Source organism: Oculina patagonica, chromosome 2 (assembly GCF_052425735.1).
Source record: "Oculina patagonica isolate OP01 chromosome 2, crgOcupat, whole genome shotgun sequence".
Classification (NCBI taxonomy): domain Eukaryota; kingdom Metazoa; phylum Cnidaria; class Anthozoa; order Scleractinia; family Oculinidae; genus Oculina; species Oculina patagonica.
Genome location: NC_135759.1, coordinates 23492090 through 23512909, shown reverse-complemented (window position 1 = coordinate 23512909; position 20820 = coordinate 23492090). Strand labels below are relative to the sequence as shown.

Here is a 20820-nt window from a genome sequence, read left to right as displayed (position 1 = left end):
ACTCTGTGAATCTTCTCTGTGGAGACTTCTTTGCAAGCAACTCAATAATGGAGGAACCGATGACGTCACGGTGTAGCCCCTTCAGCATCGTTCGAGTGACGGAATGGAGAATCTACGTACCATGATATAATGCAGACGCCATTAATTAAAAATAGGTCACCAAGGGTGACATGAGTCTAATGCTTTATGGCATAGTGATACAGATTGCGCGGGTTTCGTAAGCCGGTTAAAATTGGTTAGAGGTATGTGTTCGGGAGTTTTTAAACTCCCGAACACATATAGCAAGCTAGGGGCATCGTGGATGATTATGGATGAAAACGAACGGTAATAAATGTTATATGCTTCACAAAATTGAAAGTATATATGGACAGGAGTTGATGTTACTTCTTCAGTATTGTCCGTATAAGCAGAAACGATTAAACATTTGGACAAGATTGCGTGACGATTTACAAAAATCATGTTCATTACAACAAGGGTTGAAGAACTTCACATCGTTTTCTTTCAGATTTTTCACCATTTTGATGATGACTCTTGAAACAGATTTTGCAATAAAAGCACTTGAAATAGTGACTGTTACTCCATTGTACTGTAAACACTTAGTGACAGATTTTCCTAAAAACGGGTTTAAATGCTTTGGTCAATATAATGATGACCTTTTGAACGCTGGAAGGCAATTATTATTGAGCCAGGATACACAGGAGCGAAGACTGTTTATCGTGATGTACAAATTTTGCGAATCATCACTTCCATATTACTGTAACCATTTTATGATTTTTCTAGCTGTAAGAAGAACTTGAGATCTCTGAGAGTCATAAAAGCATGAAATTCGATTTCAGTGTATGGCAATGACATGCAAAGACCCGGGACAGTGTAATACTGCAAAGCGGCAAAGCGGCCAAACAAACTCATTTTGATTTAGTCACGTAGCTTGATTTACATTTATCCATGTACATCTTTTATTTTTGAAGGTTTTCGTTTGCACTGTGAAAGAAAAAAATTCGAATGACTTAAATACAAAATACGAGGTAAAGTTTTCTGTTTTCTCAAAATAAACATTTGGTCACATTGTGTAAATAAACGCGAATCGCCGTCGAAATATTTTTTCTCAAAGACGTTTTGCTTTTTAAGCAAGACGAAAACACAAGTGCTTAAGTGAACTTTAAACGAAGTTTTATTTTCACAAAAAGCTTACAAATGCCTTAACTGGAAAATTATTTCGTCTTGTGCAAGTGTTGAATAATCGTGACTTGAAAAAGAACTTTTAATTATGCGTGGGAACACGTGTCGCTGATTGGCTGTTTTTAATTGAAACTAATCGTGCGTGTCCGTACGGAGTCCGATCTTGCAGCTGGTCATTGTTTTCTACATTACAGCGAACGATTATCGATCCCGAACCATTCCCTTGGGATTGCTAACAGCTTTTTTCATACTACAAAGAGTCTAATGCGCATGCGCAAAGCGCACGCAAGCATTAGACTCAATAATGCGCATGCGCAAAGCGCACGCAAGCATTAGACTCAAAAATGAACTTAGGCTTGAATTGATATTCAAAATACATTTAATCCTAATCGCTTGGATTTTTGCATGGCACAGAGTAGCAAAAGGTTCAAAATCCTCATTTCAAAATAAAAGTATTATTTTTTAACAGAAATTAACTAGCTATGGTTACGCTACAATGTATTTCTGTGGAACAAGCAAACATGTGCAAACCAATATTATCACATCTTGAACAAACAACGCAGGGAATCAATCAGAACTCGAAACCAAAAATGAAATGAAAACCAGGCAAACCTGGTACGATTCATTTTAGTTTGATTGTTCAAACACCAGAGAAAGCTGTGTACGAGTACAGTTTTTGAATTTGGACATATTTCGAAGTAAGAAATATGTTAAACACGAGAAAGGGGAATTTCATCATTTTTTTAAACGCCGAGAAAAGAGCTAAAAATACGACGTGCAGCGGAGTGTTTTGGACAAAAAGCAAGGTATTTGGAAACTTGATAAAACACTCAATCGATCTACTCAATCGAAACTAAAACTAAACAGTAAGCAAAGAAATAAAACTGTCAAAATCTATGCTAATTATATCAACACACCGCCATGGTTATGTTTTCCTTTGTTTTGAGTTGATGGGCTGTTAATAAAGTAAAGAATTATTGTTGAGGGAAGTCTTGATAGGTTGTTGTAACATCTGAACACGCCAGAAGTGGATCTGTAACCCACCTGCTGTACTTCACTCATTGATGAGTCAGACGTAGCAGCTGCACGTGCAACGTAATAACCAATAGGCTTGCCGCATAGCTCGTCACTGGGTTCTGTCACGGAGTAGGAATTGAAGACATCCCAGTCATGGCCATGCGCAAACCGCACCCGATACTGTTTTCCATCATCGCTATTGATGACGTAGATGAGAGTTCCTGGTATGAACTCTACGTTAGGGCCAAACAGATCTCGAACTGTCCCGGCGTCCATTTCGTGGTCATGATTTCCCCGGATGTAGAAAATTTTGACGTCATCATTTTTAGCCATCTGGCGAACGAAGCTGATGAACAGAGAGCAAACTTCATTTTTCTTCCATTTGGCCTTTCGTTCGTGATTTGATTGTGGAGAAATAGTAAAAGGGTCCAACCACATTTCGAAGACATCACCAAGTAATATTAGAGTATTAAGTGTATCCTAACAACAAAAAAGAGACAAATTGAATTGATTAAATTATCATCATCATCATCATCATCATTTTTGCAGCTGGTCATCATCATCATCATCATTTTTGCAGCTGGTCTTTCATTCCCCTCTTTTTTAACTTCTCCTTAATATTTTCTAGTAGGCTAACTGGGAAGTATTTCCGGATCGTTTTGTGTACGACGTCATTGTTTACAGTTTGCAGCTTATCCAAAATACAGTTACAACTTTTGCATGACCGGTTTTCAAAAGCATCCATTGTTTACTTAAAATTTGTTTTCTACGTAGGAATATCATAAAAACTTCATTCCTTCGCTCACTGTTAAACGTTTCTTAATATTTTACAGCCTACAATAGAAGTTAAAATGATATTAATTAGCATCTGCGTACATGTGAATTGGATGTGAACACGCGCCACGAACTAATCACAAAGGAAATATATAAAAAAAAACATGAAACTTCAAACTTTGCGTTATTCGGTAACTTTATAAATTCTGAGTTATTTTGTCACCTTTGCTATGTTTTTAAGCTGTTCCATGAATCCAACCAGTCTTTCTTTAACTCCCTCACTCCATTGTGAGTCAAGGTGAAGGTCACTCATGCAGATGATCAGGTTTTTCTTGGGGTCATTTGGTTGTGGCATCTCATGAACAACAACTTGCTCCACGTCTGTTCCAGCCGGTGGTTGGTAACTAAAATGTAATTAAATGAGAAAGGAAAGAAAGAAGAGAGACATGAGCTTTTTCAATTAGAGTCTAGATTGGCATTATAAACTTTGTTTATATTTTTTTATTTTTTGCTTCTTATATCACCATTTCAAGAGTAATGCAACGTCACCATCCTCACCTTTGAACTGAAATAAAAATCTATAAAATGCCACGAAATAAAAATCTTGGACACTCTTATAATTTATTCCTTTTCTTTTCATCATGGATTGAAGAAGAAACTGAAGATATCTTTTAACAAATAAAATGTCAACGCTAAATATGTGAGGAATTAAGAATTGCCAGACGACACTGCTAGCTCCGCGCAAACAAAGCACGGTATCAACTTATTCTAACCAAAGAAACTAACTATATAGATATAAATATAATAGGGCCTCTTTACATGAGAGCTGAGATGAGTTTCGTCCCGGGATGAAAAAAATCCATTTTACATGAGCGTGTTCCGAGTCCCGGGATGCCGGGACGTAAGTCGTCCCGCCCAAGTTGAATTCATCACGCCCGTGCTTACATTACATTACATTTCATCCCCGGCCGGAAAGACTGTTTACATCGCGTTTTTCGTCACGTTTCATCCCGGGATGAAATTTCATCCCGGTGCTCAGGACAGGGATGAAATCGTCACAGGATGAATTCATCCCGGGACGAAAGTCATCCCGGGACGAAAACTCTCATGTAAAGAGGCCTTTATGAGTGTTTTTGTGTTGAGTTGCTGGCTTGTTTTACCTCGGTTCTTGTTTAAATGTGTTTTTGCTTTTCGCTTTAGACTTCCAAGCCAGAAAGCATTCTCTTGGCAGAGCAGCATTGACTTCTTCTAGAACTTCCTGAATGACCTTGTGTTGCGACTCGCTATCATCTCCAAAATCCCCGTATGTTAATCCTAGCTCTTGCACTGTGCATGGAACAGAGGCTTTAATAGATCTAGAATCTACCGAACATTAAAACAGTGTCTAGGAACCTAATAAACGCTCAAAGTTTCAATCCACATTCGTTCCGGAGTACGTTTTTTTTAATTGCATATAATTCTAAGTGTGTTGTCTTGAGCATAAATATCAATTTTAAAGCTGAAGAGAACAATTGACAACGCGGACACAGTTTGTATCACTGCAACAAAAAATATAGACAATCTAATTCTCGCAAAACAATGCTTTAAGATTGGTAGCGCTTTGATAAAATAAAAAGATAAAACTACCTGATAAAAATTGCATTGCCATAGCCTCTTGGGAGATACGGGTTAGCTTGGCCTCGCTCAGATGCAGGTTGTCGTACGCATGTCTGTCTAGGGCCCTGAGGATATGTGGGTAAACATCATACACAGCATTTTTGCCGATGATGCAATCAATATGGCTATAGTCGGGAATCTGGATCCAATCGTACTCTTGGTTTGGATGCGCCTCTTTCATCAGTTCGTAAGTGGTGTGGGTGCTCTCCGGCACAAAGACTTGGTTTTTCTCACCTAGAACAGCAGAAAAAATAAAGCATGTCAAATATAAACAACCGTCCTTGCGCGTATACGAGCCTTTTCGCGTTTGCTCTTTGATCAGGCGCTTTGGGAATACTTCATCATCGTCATCGCTTTGGGAATACGTCACGTTCATCCCCCTATCCAACCTGTTTCTTAACATTTGTGAGATACTGCAGCCTTGAAAGGGGGTGATTTGAGTGCTTCTTTCTTTTATCGCAATCAAATTATTTGTATACAACTAAATATTGCACACAGGACATCAATCAAACGCTCACACTGTCTGCTCAGACAACCGGAGACAACGTACAATTTGTGAAGCAACGGGTTGTCTAATTTTCATTTTTGCCCATTTTATCTTCTACGGCAGGGACGGCAAAGTTTTTGCGGCGTATGTGATTTGACGTTACTGCCACACCTAGTCCTGACGCCAATTAAGGTTCCAAAAGGGGGCAAATTCATTATATTTAAATTTATTCATTCAGGGCGCTCGCTTTAGATCAGTAAAAGAGAGCGACAAAGTTATACTATTACACTAAGTCAAGGTTCGCTTCCAGGGCAACAATAATTGGTGTGCAAGGTAATGCGGGCTCACCTACAATGAGGGTGATTGGAAAATCAAGCCTTCCGATCTTTTCCAAGTAATCTGGAGATTTCAGGCGTTCTTTCTTGTCCACATCAGGTAAATAAATGTTTTCACCGGAATGAGACAGCAATTTATTCGCCTTGACTGAAATGCGAAGCTGATTCAAACATTTAATGTTTACGTAACCAAAGAACTCGTGAACAGTTTCATGAGTCAAAGAATTCAGGTTAGCGTGTTCCCAAAGAAGGCCATAAATGAAGGTTATTCTGTTGAAGAAGTAAAAAAAAGTAATCAGTTATCCCATCTGTGAACTCAGAATTTTTTCGGAATTCTTTTCTCATAAACACACGCTATTCCATTATCAGTTATTAGAGTAACAATATTTAACAAAAGTTTGTCGCAAGATCTAAGCTTACAGCAGACTACGATCTGTTCTGTTTCTCCATAGCCCTTATATTAAGAAGCGAACGAAGAACTCGAGTACATAGTTGCCGCGTCGACAAATTCACAGCGCTGTAGTTTTGCCGCTCGCTTTGTTTCGGTTCTCGATTAAATTACTAAATTAAAGGAAAAGAAAGACTACTTGTAGCCAAAAGTTGCAGGCATTTAGAACTAAGATAGACCTGCGTTCATCAGCTGCAGCTCTTCTAAACGTTCCAAAAGAATCAGACACTTTCAAATCGATGGTTGCACGAACCTTTAACACCCTGCCGGACAATGTAAGACACTTGACAGATTATTTTTCCTTTCTAACGGCCAAAAGAAACTTTTTACTTTAGAGAGCGAAATTCTTATCGTAATGATGTTCTATATACATATTGTTTTTATTTTATTTTTAATCGTAGCTTTTTTACATTGTAAATTTTATACTTAGATATTTTAGCATAATTTCATTCGATACGATACGATACGATACGATACTTTATTTAAAGTGGGAAACATGCTTAGCTTAGAATAGCTAGTTTACAGATGTTCCACCAAAATAACAGATAAAAGAAAACTAAAATAGAATCTATAAGAATGTAAAAATATATAATCTAAAATCTAAAATGTTTAAGTGAACATAATAAGTTAAGACAGCAGCTCTCATAAAGTCTCACATGAATGTATCACCGCCCTCCGAGAGAACAATAGAACAAATAACTGAAAAAAATGCCCCTAGCCCCAAAAAGAAAAGCCACTGCTAAACAGGACCAGCAAAATTAAAAGCTTATGAGAACTGCTACACTTCAAGCTTACGAGAGGTGCTACATAATGCATGTATGGCCTAACCAACCGTTTTAGAATTTAGAGTTGCCTGTCTAACTTTTCGAGTAGTAGATCGTTGGGAAGAACAAATCGGATCCAGTTGCACTGCTCAAAGATGAGATTAGCCTTTTGGTATAACCATGTCTTGGCTTTTTGTATTAAAATTTGACTAATCTCAAACTGCAACGGTAAATTACTTGGTTTCACTGGAAGGGAAAAATTCAAAATGTTGATTTCATATTATCAGAAGCTTCCGATATTCAGATAGAATATTAACAAACATCAGAAGTCTTTTATTCAGCACTGATATTTATTTCATGCTAAAATAACTAGAAATTTGGTTTTAAAATATTTTTCTGTGCAGTTAGGGGAAGAGATAAGGCGTTTAGAAGGGTTTTATCGCTACAGTGCTATGGTGTTTCTGTTTCCAAGTCGGGGATAAACTTAACTCCAACCATAAAATACCGGATTTATCACAGGTTTATTCCTTACCTCCATCGAGAGTAGCATTATTTTCAAGACCTGATTGATCCATGACTTGATGAGTGGTTGTGTTTACTTTTTGGAATCCAAAGTGAAGCACCATTCTATTAAACTCGCACTTTTTGTAAAGTACTCTCACTTCAGCCGGAGAAATAACACGATCAAACATGAAAACGTCATCTAAAAACGAAATGAACTTATCGCCAAATTTCTGTCCAATACCCGTGGCCGTAAAATCATCTGGTAAACCTTTGTTTTTCTTGCCAACTGTTTCAGAAATCAGTTTACCGTTCACGTAAACGCGCGCAATTCCATCCTTCGAGTCAAATGTTCCCGCCAAATGAATCCACTGGTTCTTTGGCACTTTCACCAGTTTCTTGACACTGTCTTTCGAGGGCGATCCCGCACCGTCGTCGACGTCAAACCAGCGAACAAGACCAGGCTTGCGGGATTTGACCCACATGGCAATAGAAGCTGCTTTCGTTGGCTTCCTGGTGAATTGATCAGCTTTGTACATGACTTCACCGTGTTTTAGGTCAGCAACGCGGCCGCACGAACCTACATTTAAAATAAGTGGGTGATTAAATAAGGTAAACGTAATTATATTAATGCATGTATTTCAACAAGAAGAACCGCATGAGTTTTATAGAAAAGCTCACAGCTATCAAGTTAATTAACGCTTTGAGTAACCGAATTAAAGTTTCTGACGTGGAAACTTACGAGTGACTGTTAAATTTAGTCGTAAAAATGATAGTTCGCCAGACTTGCCTTCAATAGTGATAATCTATTTCTATAGTGAGCGCAAAACCGTCATATTCTGAATGTGCGCGCGCAAGCTACATGCTAAGTTATGCGCAGTACAGGTTGTTTGAATGTTTCTACAACTCATGTTTGCCAAATAAATTGGACTTTATTTCCTTACTGGATTACCGGTGGGTTATAAAACAGGAAGTTCAAGGTGAGATTAGAAACAGTCGTTAAGCAATGAAATGATGGCGAGCAGCCCAGAATTGTCAAAAGCCCCGGGGCAGTGATACTCTCAAATACATTAACAAGGACCGCGGAGCTTTTTTCCAATTGGGGGGGGGAGGGCTGACTAGTGACTTGAGGTGGGGAGAATTTAGAGACTCTTCTTTTAGTAAGTCTTTATTTTTTCGGAAATACGCGGTCCCTGACATAAGGCATACCAGTATGTGTCACTGGATGTAGTCATTGGTCTTACCCTCTAGACCTTAAAAAATGAAATAGTTCATAGGCTCAAACAGAGCACCCCGGAGGGGAAGATTATTAACTCCAAGGCCTTCACACAAATGCTCAGTGGAACGAGTCAAATACATGGTTAGGCGCCCTACCCATTGTCCGGTTTGATATTTCAGCTCCATTGGCGAGACCTGCGTCATTTTTGTTGCCAGACTGATCTTGTACTTTGTTGTCGCCATGTTTTACAGGTAAGCTATCAAAGCTTAGGTGCATAACAGCACTACGAGCTGAAAACAAGATTACAAAACTGAATTTGTTTGACAGAAAAACAGGAAAGCACAAAGAAAAGGACTGAGAAAAAAATTACACAATATGCAATTTTTTAGCTCTGAACTACTTACACAATTTCTTGATAATTTTCTCTCTCATTGTTGTTGAACTGGGGCCTGTAGCTGTGGATTACAAAAAGTTTTCTTTATTGATACAGAAATCATATACCGATCTTTCCTGTTCTACAGCTCATTGATGCTCAAGTGAGGTATTCAACTGATGTTAACCGCTTCAAGGATACAGGCTCGGGCAGGGTATTCAAGGGAAACAGTAACTCAGAGCTGCCATGGATTATAAGCTGTTTCATTATCTTTCGGGGTACTACATTCTACATTTATGTTCTAGCAAGTATCTCTTGGATTTAGTTTTAAAAAACTAAGATCGTTTCCATTTCGGACGTGTTATAGTTACGGTGTTTTGAGGTATTATCCCTTTTTGTTTCCTTTGTTTATTTTTATGAAATAACTACGGTACTTTTGAAGGTTTAATATCTGTCTTCTATATAGGTATCAACCGCCAAAACATGCACATTTTTGTCTACAAGCGCGACGATGTTTCATTTAACTGTTAGAACGGTTTTCACTTGAGTGTCGAAAGTTAATTGCGTTTGCTTTGGTTTTGCATTACTACGCTTAGTGATTGGCTTAAAATCTTGCGCCACTTTCTCAGCCAATCAGAACTAAAACCAAAACCAATCGTGACTTGCTCGCGCACGTTTTCCCGCGCTTCGTGCCAGCTACATGTATTTGCTTCGAGCTTTGATTGGTTCACTGTGTCCTTTGTGATTGGCCAGAGTAATTACTTTGGTTTTGGTTTTACGACACTCAATTGAAAACTGCTCTAGTACCAGCCCGTGTAATGCCAAGCGTACCTGGCTTGGGTAACGAGATTGATGCAGTTGATGTGGAAACACCAGGTGATTCTTCACTTGTAGGCTCTAAGGAATAACAAGAATCAGTATAAGGTGCTTTAAAGACTTAGGAGCACATTGAAAAGCAGTTTAAAACTATCTTTTCTTAGATTTGTTTGTGCTTAACGGCATCGTTAGAAACAAACCTTCTAAACCATCTTTAAGTTCCTCGTTCTTTTCACTCTTGTCATCAGAGGAAGTCGTCTCAGCGTGGGTGTCCTGCTCGCTATCATCCGATGCATCTGTCTCTGGTTGCTCTGTGTCATTGTCGCCATCAGATACGCCTGTTTCTAATTGCCTCGCTTCGGTATTTTCAGCTGGTTGGTCGTTCTCTGTATCTTCATTAGAGGAACTTTTCTCTGATTGGTTAGTTTCAACGTTTTCGTCGTCGGAACTTGGCCGAACGTGCTTTGAAGAGCGATGGGACTTGTGATGGGGAGTTTCGTATGAATCTTTTATGGCATTTTCCGTTGTATCATCTGCACGTATAATTAAATATAAGAAATAGTTTATGCCTGACTGAATCTTTATTCACCATTCTTATAATATTCCCTTAATCGTAGTTTGTCTAGTACGATAGTCTGGATAGGAGCAAACTGGGAATAAAAGACAATAAAATGAGGTTTTGGTGTATTTCAAGCAAACTGATATTAATACAATATTTCGGCTGGAAATGTAAGCAATCAGAGAACACTTACAAGTCTAATTCTCTATAGGCCTTAAAACACTTGCAAGCATTGCGTGCCTATGTTTAACAGGAAACGAGTGAAGAAGGGAAGAAGTGAAATTCACTTCGCTCACTACAATCTTTTTCGAGTTAAAAATGGGTCATTTAATGCTCAAGAAATGTTTTTAAAAGTTGTTGTATCTCAGTGAAATATATGGATATACACCTGCTGGATGAATTCCTTCGTCATTTATCTCTTCATCAATTCCTTCGTTGTGTCCAATGATTCCTTTTCCATTCAGTCTTTGGAGAGTGTCTTCGTTGACCCAGTGATGCCTGTGGCGAGGTCTGGGACGGTGATGTCTCCTTCCTTCAGTACCGTACCTCAGGTTAGAGCTTGATTGCGATTCATCGATATCTTTTGGTTCGACAATGGATTTACCTTCATCCATATCATCTGAAAAACAGAGACAAAGGTAATGGAACTATTGCTTTAGGTAAGAGTTATTAAGAGAGAGAGAGAGAGGAAAAAGCCAGTAGGTAGTTAAGAAAGAGTACGATAAAGTAAGAGAGACTAAGGGCGCATTAAAAAACGGTCATCCGTAGTCGAGATTATAATCGCGCTCCTGGCACGAGTAAACATTGCGTAACAAATATGGAGGCAGACGAAGAAGTTGCCATTACAGCCATTATCGCAGCAAATTTTCTTCTTAATGAAGACGAGGAAGAAAGTATGGAGACTGTAATTGATTTGCGGAAAGTTCTTGGCAGTGCTATTCACCAAGGAGAGGAGACACATCTCTCGAATGCCGTCCGCCATCTTAGATTTCAGTTCCCAGCATTCTGTCCATTCTGCCCCTGCGAGCAGAATGGACGAATGGCGTTCTATCTTTTCCGGATTAGGAATGCGGAATTAAAAAACGCACGCATTTCACATTGTAGCCATTCGGCTCATTCAAGAATTGTGAATAAAAAACGCGCCGTAAGTGTCAGTGTAGGTGAAAATTTTACGTAAAATAGTACATTTTGGACTACAATCCTTCAGGGTATCTGCTCAAACAATTACACCTTACTAGCCCTCGTTTTCTATGAGCGATAGTAGTCATAGAAAATTCGGACTTCCAACCCAATTGCTAGTTAGTGTACAGCACACCTGAGGTGTAATGAAGTCGTCTTTCTTTCCTCGTTTGATCCCTAAAGCCGTCAACTCCCTCGTCCTCATTGTATCCCCACAATTTCTTGTCATTTTCATAAGCGAACTTGTCATATCTAGGCTCGTCTGGCAACCGATCATCTTCGGGCGTAAAATCATTTCTTCCAACGTCACCTTGAGACACTGAAGAGAATGTTACTCAATGTTACTATGCACATCAAAACACATTCTTGCCACGATTTTTTTAGTTAATCATAATTATAAACCTGTTTTTCCTTTTTATTATATCGTGAGAATAAAAACTATCGAATCTTATATATTTGCTCGCAATGTCCCATATAGAGAGTAGTCGCCTTCAACTCCACCTTTCTGTCACATAAGCATTAGAAGGTTTTTGACGATATATTAACTCATCGTTTTTGTGTGTAAAAAAAGATATTCTAATAGAAGTTTATAACAAAGCAATTACACCGATTCCTAGCTCAGTGCTCATTTGTTAGCCTACAAGCAGACTCACCGCTGTGTCGCACTCCCAAGCATGGGGGCGATGTTGCACGAACAATTTGGAGTGCGAAGCGAGCCGCTTGGGAGAGGGTAATGAAGGGGGTATATAATCCCATTTCCCAGCCCAAATTGTGCCCAAATCCCGTTTCCCAGCCTAATTGGTTCAACCTTTTTACAACTCCCATTCCTAGTTCTATTGTTTATTTGTTTTTGAATCCCAATCCCAGTAACCCAAATTCCATTTTCCCAGTAAAATTTGCCCAAATCCAAGTTCCAAATTAAACCCTTTCTTTGGAGCCTGTTAATGCGTGTTTTAAAACCCAAAGGTGAGCAGGCTGCTCATAGATCAGCCTGATTTCACTAATTTCACAGATGCTCCGATAAAACACTTACTTTGGTTACCAAAAATATCATCTGACAAGTGTGACCTTGTGTTTACGTCTTCAAAGTCTTTGTAGACTTGACTTGCGGTAAGAAAGCTCGGTATCTTCTGAGGCGCCATCATAGGGACATTTACTCTTTCCGGCGACATGTCTGTTTGACCAAAGGAACTCAACGGCCCATTCTGAGGATAGCCAGGCCCGTTTGGAGACATTCGTTGAGGCAGGATGTGTTGGAGAGGGGTTAAACCTAGGGTCTTGCTTAGTTGATTCACCGAGAGTTGAGGCGCACCACCGAACGGACCACCCGAGTCCAGTAACTCTTGAGGTGTGAATACATTCTGTGGAATCTGGTTGTTAAGTGTTTGTTGCAGTGGAAATTGAGAACGTTGGTCTAAAATAGACATAAAAGAAACCAGTTTTCCTCTTAAAAATCTCACAAAACAATTTCGGCTCATTAGACCTAAATGTACCATGCCGTTTCAATTACGTGAAGTAAAAGCGTGCATATCACTTTTAAATTCAGTTTCTTAAAGCAATCCGTTAAAGAATCTGTGTGCCCTGTTAAGAATAAAATTGTGGTGCAATAAAGACTATTCAAAAGTAATGATTCCAGTTCGCACCCCGAACACTACCATAGCTTAATTTTGAAATTTTGAAAGCTTGATATTGAGTTCTACTTAATTGATGGATAGAGCGGTTTTCACTTGAGTGTCGAAAGTAATTCGCAATTGCTTTGGTTTTGCATTACTACGCTCAGTGGTTGGTTTAAACTTCTCGCCCCACTTTTTCGGCCAATCAGAAATAAAACTAAAACCAATCGTGACTCGCTCGCGCACGTTTTCCCGCGCTTCGTGTCGGCTACATGTATTTTCTTCGTGTTTTGATTGGTTGACTGCACTGACTGTGTTCTTTGTGATTGGCTAGAGTGATTAGTTTGGTTTTGGTTTTACGACACTCAATTGAAAACTGCTCTATCATGGAAAGAGCGATTATATAAGTGAAAAGCTAACTCGTTAAGAATATGCCAAGGAATCGTGGCAGTTGTATATTCAGCGTTGCCAAGTCTAAAAAATGAATATAGCTACAATGATTCTCTGCAGACGTAACTAATGGATGGAATTGGCCATTTACTATCCTAAAAACTTTTTAAAGAAACGGGGTTTTTTTCTAACGATCAATAAAGCAAACGTTGTGAGTCCATTTGTTGTCGTACAAGACTATATCAACAAGATTCTAAACTGGTATGAGTGTGTTTTTTTAAAAAAAAGGAGACTGGAACTGAAACGCTTCAAGAACTCAAGTTTTTTCCACTTAAACAATATCTTAAATCACTGTAGGGAAACTGTTCGAGTGGTTAAAGCTGGTTTTGTAATCCAGTGGTCCCTGGATTTGATAACTCCTTTCTGTCATGTGACGTAAATACAGCTCACTGGTTAACTTCCTTCGTATTAAGATTCCTTTTTATGATATGTTCATCTGAAAAAATTCGTTTCACACATACATGGCCCAAACAAATTGCAAACTTTATGCTCAAGCCATATTCGGTGAAATAAAGCTGCTAACTATTACCTTTGACACCTTTAAACATTTTAAGGTCATCTTACCTGGCTGTCCTAACAGTTGCAGAGGGTCAAGTGCTTGAGGGGCTGAGACAAACTGTGGTAACAGTGACTGTAGTGGCTGAGTAGGCAAAAACTGTTGAGCGGGCAGAAACTGTTGAAGTGGTTGCTGCAACTGTGGTAAGTTAGAAAGAAGTTGTTGACCAGGTAGTTGACCGGGAAGAGAAAGCAATGACTGGCCAAACTGTTGGGGATTGTCGTTTGCTTGCATGAGTGGCGCTGGTAGAAACATTTGTCTTCGTTGTCTAGAATGCGTTGGAGATGAATCTGCAATATGGCTTAAAGAAACGCGTGGTTTACTACTTTGGTTTCCGTTTCCTTGTTTCGCGTTCTCGTGCAAACGAGACATTCCAGGTTTTTGCTGATCGTTGTAAGTCATTTGTGCTTCGTGTGAGGACAATCTATGTTTAATTGTGGTCGTTTTTGGTTTGTTTCTTTCTGAGCCCTCATCCACATTATGAGCTTTCAGCCACATTTTGTTTCCCTGTTTCTCAGTGTTGGAGGAAATAAATCCTGATTGAACTGAAAAGGGTTTTACTGTTGGTAAAATTTCCTTCGGTGGCCCGGACGAAGTTGGAATGAATCCTGACTGAGTTTGAGCATAAGGATTCTTCGTTGGCGACAAGCCTGGGATAAAACCTGACTGTGTTGGAACAAAGGCAGGGACCGTAGAAGATTCCTTTCCAGCACTACTTTGCGTCCCTGCATGGATATATCCAATCTGAGTTGGTTCGATGGGATGGATTTTTACCTTGGACTGTGGAGGGCTTGTGGTTTGGACAGGTGATGAAGGGCTTGTTGTGAAAGGAACCGATGGTTCAACTGGGTCCTTAAACTCACTCCCAAGCGGTGAGAAAATATGCGCTGGTAGAAGTTTGGCACCAGCTCCTGTTAAGTATTTGTGACCCGGTTCATGCATTCCTGGTTTTTTGGATCTCGCCATCAGCAAGTTCGATGCCGAAGAGATGTATCTTGGTTTGCTTAGGATTTGCTTCACTGTGGACCTCGCCCCAAGATTAGAAGGTGACTTTAGTAAAGACATTAAGAGGGCCTCCTGAACTTCACGTTGCATCTCTGGAGAGAGTTTGTTCGATTCAGGGTCATCATAATTGGCGGTCAGTTTGTTGATTGAAGCGGGAGACGTTTTCTTGCGGAATGTTCCATTTCTAAGAAGAAATGATGAATGCAGTGGAAGTGGAGATGACTTTACAGAATCTTTCGCAGAAGAAGGATTCTTTTCATCGATTTCAAATGGTGCTTTGAAGACTGATAGCTGAGGATAAAGATTTTTCAGGTAATCCGCTGCAGTATAAGGTTTTAATGTCGATCGGTGGTTGGGTGAAATAGTACTGTTTCCCATTAATAATGAGGTGTTTGTAAACCATTCATTGTGTGAATCTGAATCAGATATGTTCTTCTTTACCGAATCATTTTCCACCATTGATGAGGTCACATTAGGTTTTGACGAGACTGAACTATGATCTCGCAGTTTTGTTGAGATTTTCATCGTGGCAGATAAGCTGTCAGTTGATGCATTGTTTGTTGTTAAAGATGCTGCCTTGTGATTTAGTTCACCTGCCATCGTTCCTGCTTCTTGCAAATGAGGCGGCGCCAATTTTTGTTTGGTATTTTGTTTACCTGCCATCGATACTGCTTCTTGCGAATGAGGCGGCGACAATTCTTGTTTGTGATTTTGTTCATCTGTCACCGATACTGCTTCTTGCAAATGAGGCGGCGACAATTCTTGTTTGTGATTTTGTTCAACTGTCATCGTTTCTGCTTCTTGCAAATGAGGCGGCGACAATTCTTGTTTGTGATTTTGTTCATCTGCCATCGATACTTCTTCTTGCAAATGAGGCGGCGAGAATTCTTGTTTGTGCAAGGCACCTGCATGCACTTGATCTAACAAAAAATTGTTTTGGTTGGGTTGCTTGGAAGGTTTTTCTTGAACAACCGGTTTGTTCTTCCACTCGACGTTAGCCAGTTGGTGTGAAGTCGCTAGACCCTCTGAGACAGCTTGCCTTGAAGACGAAAGTTTGGTATCTGTGGAATGTAACAGAGCTATTTTTGACTAACCAACAAAGTCAAACAAATTTAAAAAAAAAAAGAAATCAAGTATTTAAAGGTCTATAGCTCCCATGACAGACAGACGGATGGACGGACGGACGGACGGACGAACAGACAAACAGACAGACCAGTTATCACACTTTCGCGGTTAAGCTCAAAGCGTGACACACGAAGGAAAAATGCGAGACACGCACGAAATCAAGAGAAAATAAGGGGAAGAAATGTAACACTCAAACGCAAAGTGTTTAGCATGAAAGCAAAATGCGAGGCACGAGCTTAGAGTGGGAGCAAGAGTAATGACCCGAGTGCATGATGTGGAACATAAGCATGGAGTGTCGGACACGGGCACAAAGTTAGAGATTCGAGCGCAATGTGTAAGACATGAGCATGAATTGCGAGAAATGAGCATAGAGTGTGAGAAATGAGCGCAAACTCAGAACTGTCATACAAGAGGGCAAACAGAGTGTGATACACGCACACAGAGTGTAAGACATAAATGCAAAGTGCAAGACATGAGCAAAAAATTTCAGAGCTGAGCAGAGCGCGAGACACAATAATGTGCACATTGGTTGACAGAAGCGCAAAGTGCCAGGCAGGAGTATACTTTGCGAGACAAAAACCAAAACCTAAAACGCGTAACGTTTTGGATTTTTGAAAGCGTTATCTAGTATCCTTTGAAAACCTGGGCCTTACATACCTTCTGACCAAGAATCTCTTATTATAGCATTCGTGATGTCGTTTTCACTTTCAAGGAGAGGCTGGATCGCTTTCAAGTCTTCCTTTGTCGGGCCATTGTTTGGGAATTGCTTAGAATCCAAATAAGGCGGTGTCTCCTGGCTTTCATTAGGTTCAAAGTATTCCACTTTGTCCGCGGTGGGTGGTGAATTATGGGATGCAAACTGCCCTTGTAACATTGACAAACTTGTAGAGCTGAGTTGATCTCGGTTTGTAGCATCATCGAACATCTCATTTGTAGCAATAGGTACTGTTTGTGAGGGCATCAGCGGATTCTGCTGCCCAAACATGCTTGCTTCAGGGGACTGAGGCATTTGGTTCTCATAAAACGGCATAGACGATTGTGACGTTACTGGTTCTTGAGGTAATTGGCCACCCCATTGTTGCGGACTCACTTGGTTTGAGGTGGAGAAGGGAAACTGAAATCGTTTGGTCTTTCCTATAGACGCAAAATAAATACTTATGATAAGCCTTTCAGAAAAGGAAAATATCTAAAAAATAAAGACTGAGCCAATTATTTTATGTGCGAGACGCGGTGGCTTAATGGTTAGTGCGCTGGATTCCGGTTTGAGTCTGGGTTTGAGACCTGGTCGCTGTCACTGCCCCCCTAGCCGGGATAGAAATGCTCAGAGTCACTTCATGCTAAAGATACCATATAAGCGCCGACTTGATGGTTCACTAGGCTCAAAAGCAGACTTTACCTTTACCTGCTAAATGATTCAGTATCAGGCATTGATTTTGCTCTAAATATCTGTGACGGTTGAGGATTTCGGATCCAGGATTCCACAACGGAAAATTAACGATTATGCAAGCAAAATGCAAAATTATATGTTGCAACATAAAGCACGTTCTTATGTCTAAAAATTCTAATGCGCACGAAAAAATAGATGAAAAATTTGGTAAATAAAGTGGCAACCTTCAGCCGCTGGGTATGCTCTGTCCTTCTCCTTGATGGCATTTGACGGCAATATCGCAGGCGCAGGAGGTATCAAAGGAGCAGGCGCAATGGCCCCCGCCGGAGGAACAACCCCCGCGTCAGGCACTACCCCGGATGGTAAAACAATAGGCGCTGGGATATCGCTGTTATATTCCGTAGGTAGTTCGCCTGGGGGTTCCCCTAAGTACAACTGTCGCCTGTCTGCACCTTATAAAGGAAAGTAGAAAATGGTTGCATGCAAGATATAAGGGAAGCAGTTCCATCAACAGCACCGTTCAATCCTATAACAAATCCCCTCCATCCCATTCACAAATCTCAGACGTAAAAGAACTCTGATCGTAAGGCCCTCTCCTCACCCTCCCCACCCTCACCCCAAATAAAATCTTATGGGTTTCAAATTAGATTTAACTTTGAGGACAGTAAAATGTTTTTCGTTTATTAGTCCTCTACTGTAGACCGCGTCTAGCACCAAATCTCTTCCAGATCCTCAGACCTTACTATTGGAATACTAAGATATGTCGTTTGTTAATAAGAGGGGTGGCAATGTTTTGTATGAGAGAAATTCAGTACTTAATTGTGGTCTATGGCTGGGAAAATTTAGAATAGCCATAGATTCATTTCTCACAATATCATTTCTGTGAGTCTGATACGTCGAAAAATAAGAAGGTTTGGTGTTCAACATTCTTGTCTATTCCTGCAATCGTTATCTATGCCCAGACTCGTATACTAAAATGCAAGCCGCATAATTCAAATGATTTGCGTTTTATGCATTTGACCAAAGTCTGATACAGACTTACCTTCACGTCCAGCATTTCTTGATCGACAGAAGACGCTAGAGATAAGGAACAGACTTAATAAGGTAACTCGCCAAGCGATTCTCTCCATTGGTGCATGGGCGTCACGTGACAATGTACACTACACAAGGAGGAAAACATCAAAATTGTTGTTACGCATCAAGTGAGGAGAAATAACAAAGTAAGGTGGTCATGGAATGAGTGTCTTTAAACTAAAACCAAAGTAATTATTCTCAAGCCAATCATAAAGGACATAGACAATCCAATGAACCAATCAAAACTCAATGTAAATACATGTAGTCGGCACGACGGAAGTGAGGGAAAACGCATGTAAGCGAGTCAAGATTATTTGACTCCAAAAGTGGCGCAAGTTTTTTTAGTCCAATCAATTAGCGTATTAATGGAAAACCAAAGCAATGCTTATTATTTCGACGCTCAATGTATGTCGAGGCATGATGGTCAAGCAATAATAAGTTGCGCCCGATCTTATTATAATCCATGTCCTACGCAAGCTATTTGCCCTTCATCCCCTCGCTATCATAACGTTAACATCTTGCAAGACATTCGATTTTTGGGGTGCTGTTAACTTTTCCAAGTGATTGCCACCGACTGAGGGGAAATTCTGTTCGAAGACCATACCCAGATATAAATATGACTCTCAGATAGATAAAGTACGCCAATTTGTACGACTTGTAAAACAACTCTATAGAGAAGGAATCAAGTCGATAAATGATGATAAATGAAGGATCTTTTACCACTCATGCACTAGTCTATTCAGAAATGTGGCTCTTGCATAACACTGAGGAACAAAATGTATCCATGCTGTTTGTTTCGTTAGGTGGGCGGAATCAAAGCTTTTCCTGCCAAAGCTGTTCACAGCAGGCAATAGGCTTGTTTATGCAGTACTTGGAAGTGATTCATTTGCGCAAAGCATGCGCCACCAAAACCACCTTGTTCCGTCGACAATTAGCGCAGTCAAGTTCTCTCTAAATCACTACTGGCACTAATTTACCGCACGGATTTACTTTCGTTCTGATTTACAGTGTGAATTAAGTTAATCCAATTTCAACTGCGTAAGCGACTCTGTGTCAGAGATAAATGTTACAATGTAGGATCTAAACACAGCGAACCATCAAATAAAAGGCAATACCGATTCCTGTATATAACCGAACCACGGATGTAATTATCGAAACCAAATAATGGGAATCGAACATTTGCGTTAAATCATGTGGTTAAACAAACACCGGACATAGATGCTTCTAAGACCCCGGCTACAAAAAGCTGTTAGTGTTGGACAAATTCTCCACTAGGACGGCTTAAGGATTCAACATCATGTGATAAACAAATCACATTTGTTTCGAGTTTCGTGGGGTTCTATTTTGACCAAATTGTTCGACAGTTCGTGGCCGGTAGGTTTAAAATTCATCTGACAACAGGTAGTTTAATTCACTGGTAACCCTAACAAATCCAACAGACACAACAACACGATAACTTCTAATAACAAAAATATAAATCACGAAAAAAAACTTAATACTTACATTGAATTTGGTTTTCCACCATATTTCTGCTAAATTCTCCTTGCGGTGTGTGTTAGAGAGACTTTACGCGGACGCCATTTTGACTTCTTGTAAGATGTGTTCATTACATCACTGTAGCTTCACTTATTCATTTATTCGCGCTCGGCTGACTTTCCAATCTTTGTTTTCATTGGAGCAATTAAAAGTATAACCTGCAGCGAGACCTTTTTAACGTCAGTGCGCGACAGAAAAACGATGGCAATGACATTGTCTGAAAAATTATTGTGGAATTAACGCGCGCGGCTAAAATACTAGAAAAAAATAGCAGCCTTTGTAACCTTTTTACTGCTGTGCCAGCCTTACAAGTAAAATGAGTCTTTAAAAGTCTTGGCGGAAAACTCTTTCCGAGTACCTACTGAGACATTCAAAAGGGAACAAGTCTCCACTTATGATACAGTTAATCCCCGTGATGATAGGTGCCATTTTCGTCTGGAAGTTTACTAAATAGGAAACTCATTCTCAGTTTGTATCTCAATGTTGCGCTAAACCAAGAGTTGGCTAAACTTATATGATTTCAGGGCATAAGGAAAGACATTAAGTTAAGACGTAACAATTGAACTTTTCTTACCCAATTCCAAATTCTTGAGAGGCTATCGTCCCTCTCTCGACTCAGTATTTGATCTATTAGAAGTCACACTCAAACACAAATCAATCTTTATTGAAAGGGCGTTTTTGTTTAATTGAAGCGGACCAGCTCTGCAACCGATTCTGGCATCACACACCAGGACCACCAGTTAAATTAAAGAGCACGCACTAAGCGG

General features: G+C 39.8%; 1 protein-coding gene across 3 annotated transcripts in view; it reads right to left on the bottom strand.

Moving 5' to 3' along the window:
• Positions 1-20658, bottom strand: part of LOC144643627 (uncharacterized) — a 32137-nt gene extending 11479 nt beyond the window's left edge. Inside the window, exons 1-15 of one of the 3 annotated variants that reach the window (XM_078502938.1) lie at positions 20628-20658; positions 20021-20211; positions 18486-18603; positions 17668-17895; positions 16714-17190; positions 15588-15992; positions 13935-15524; positions 12341-12721; positions 11444-11626; positions 10517-10747; positions 9770-10102; positions 9585-9650; positions 8785-8835; positions 8536-8670; positions 7193-7741 (exon numbers count right to left, since the gene is read on the bottom strand). In XM_078502938.1, the coding sequence (XP_078359064.1) occupies positions 7193-7741; positions 8536-8670; positions 8785-8835; positions 9585-9650; positions 9770-10102; positions 10517-10747; positions 11444-11626; positions 12341-12721; positions 13935-15524; positions 15588-15992; positions 16714-17190; positions 17668-17895; positions 18486-18573 (4717 nt within the window). In that variant the 5' untranslated portion in view covers positions 18574-18603; positions 20021-20211; positions 20628-20658. Of the gene's footprint in view, positions 1-7192; positions 7742-8535; positions 8671-8784; positions 8836-9584; positions 9651-9769; positions 10103-10516; positions 10748-11443; positions 11627-12340; positions 12722-13934; positions 15993-16713; positions 17191-17667; positions 17896-18485; positions 18604-20020; positions 20212-20627 lie in introns of all 3 variants that reach the window. The other 2 variants (XM_078502937.1, XM_078502939.1) reach the window with 2 other exon arrangements.
• Positions 20659-20820: the final 162 nt, after the last annotated feature.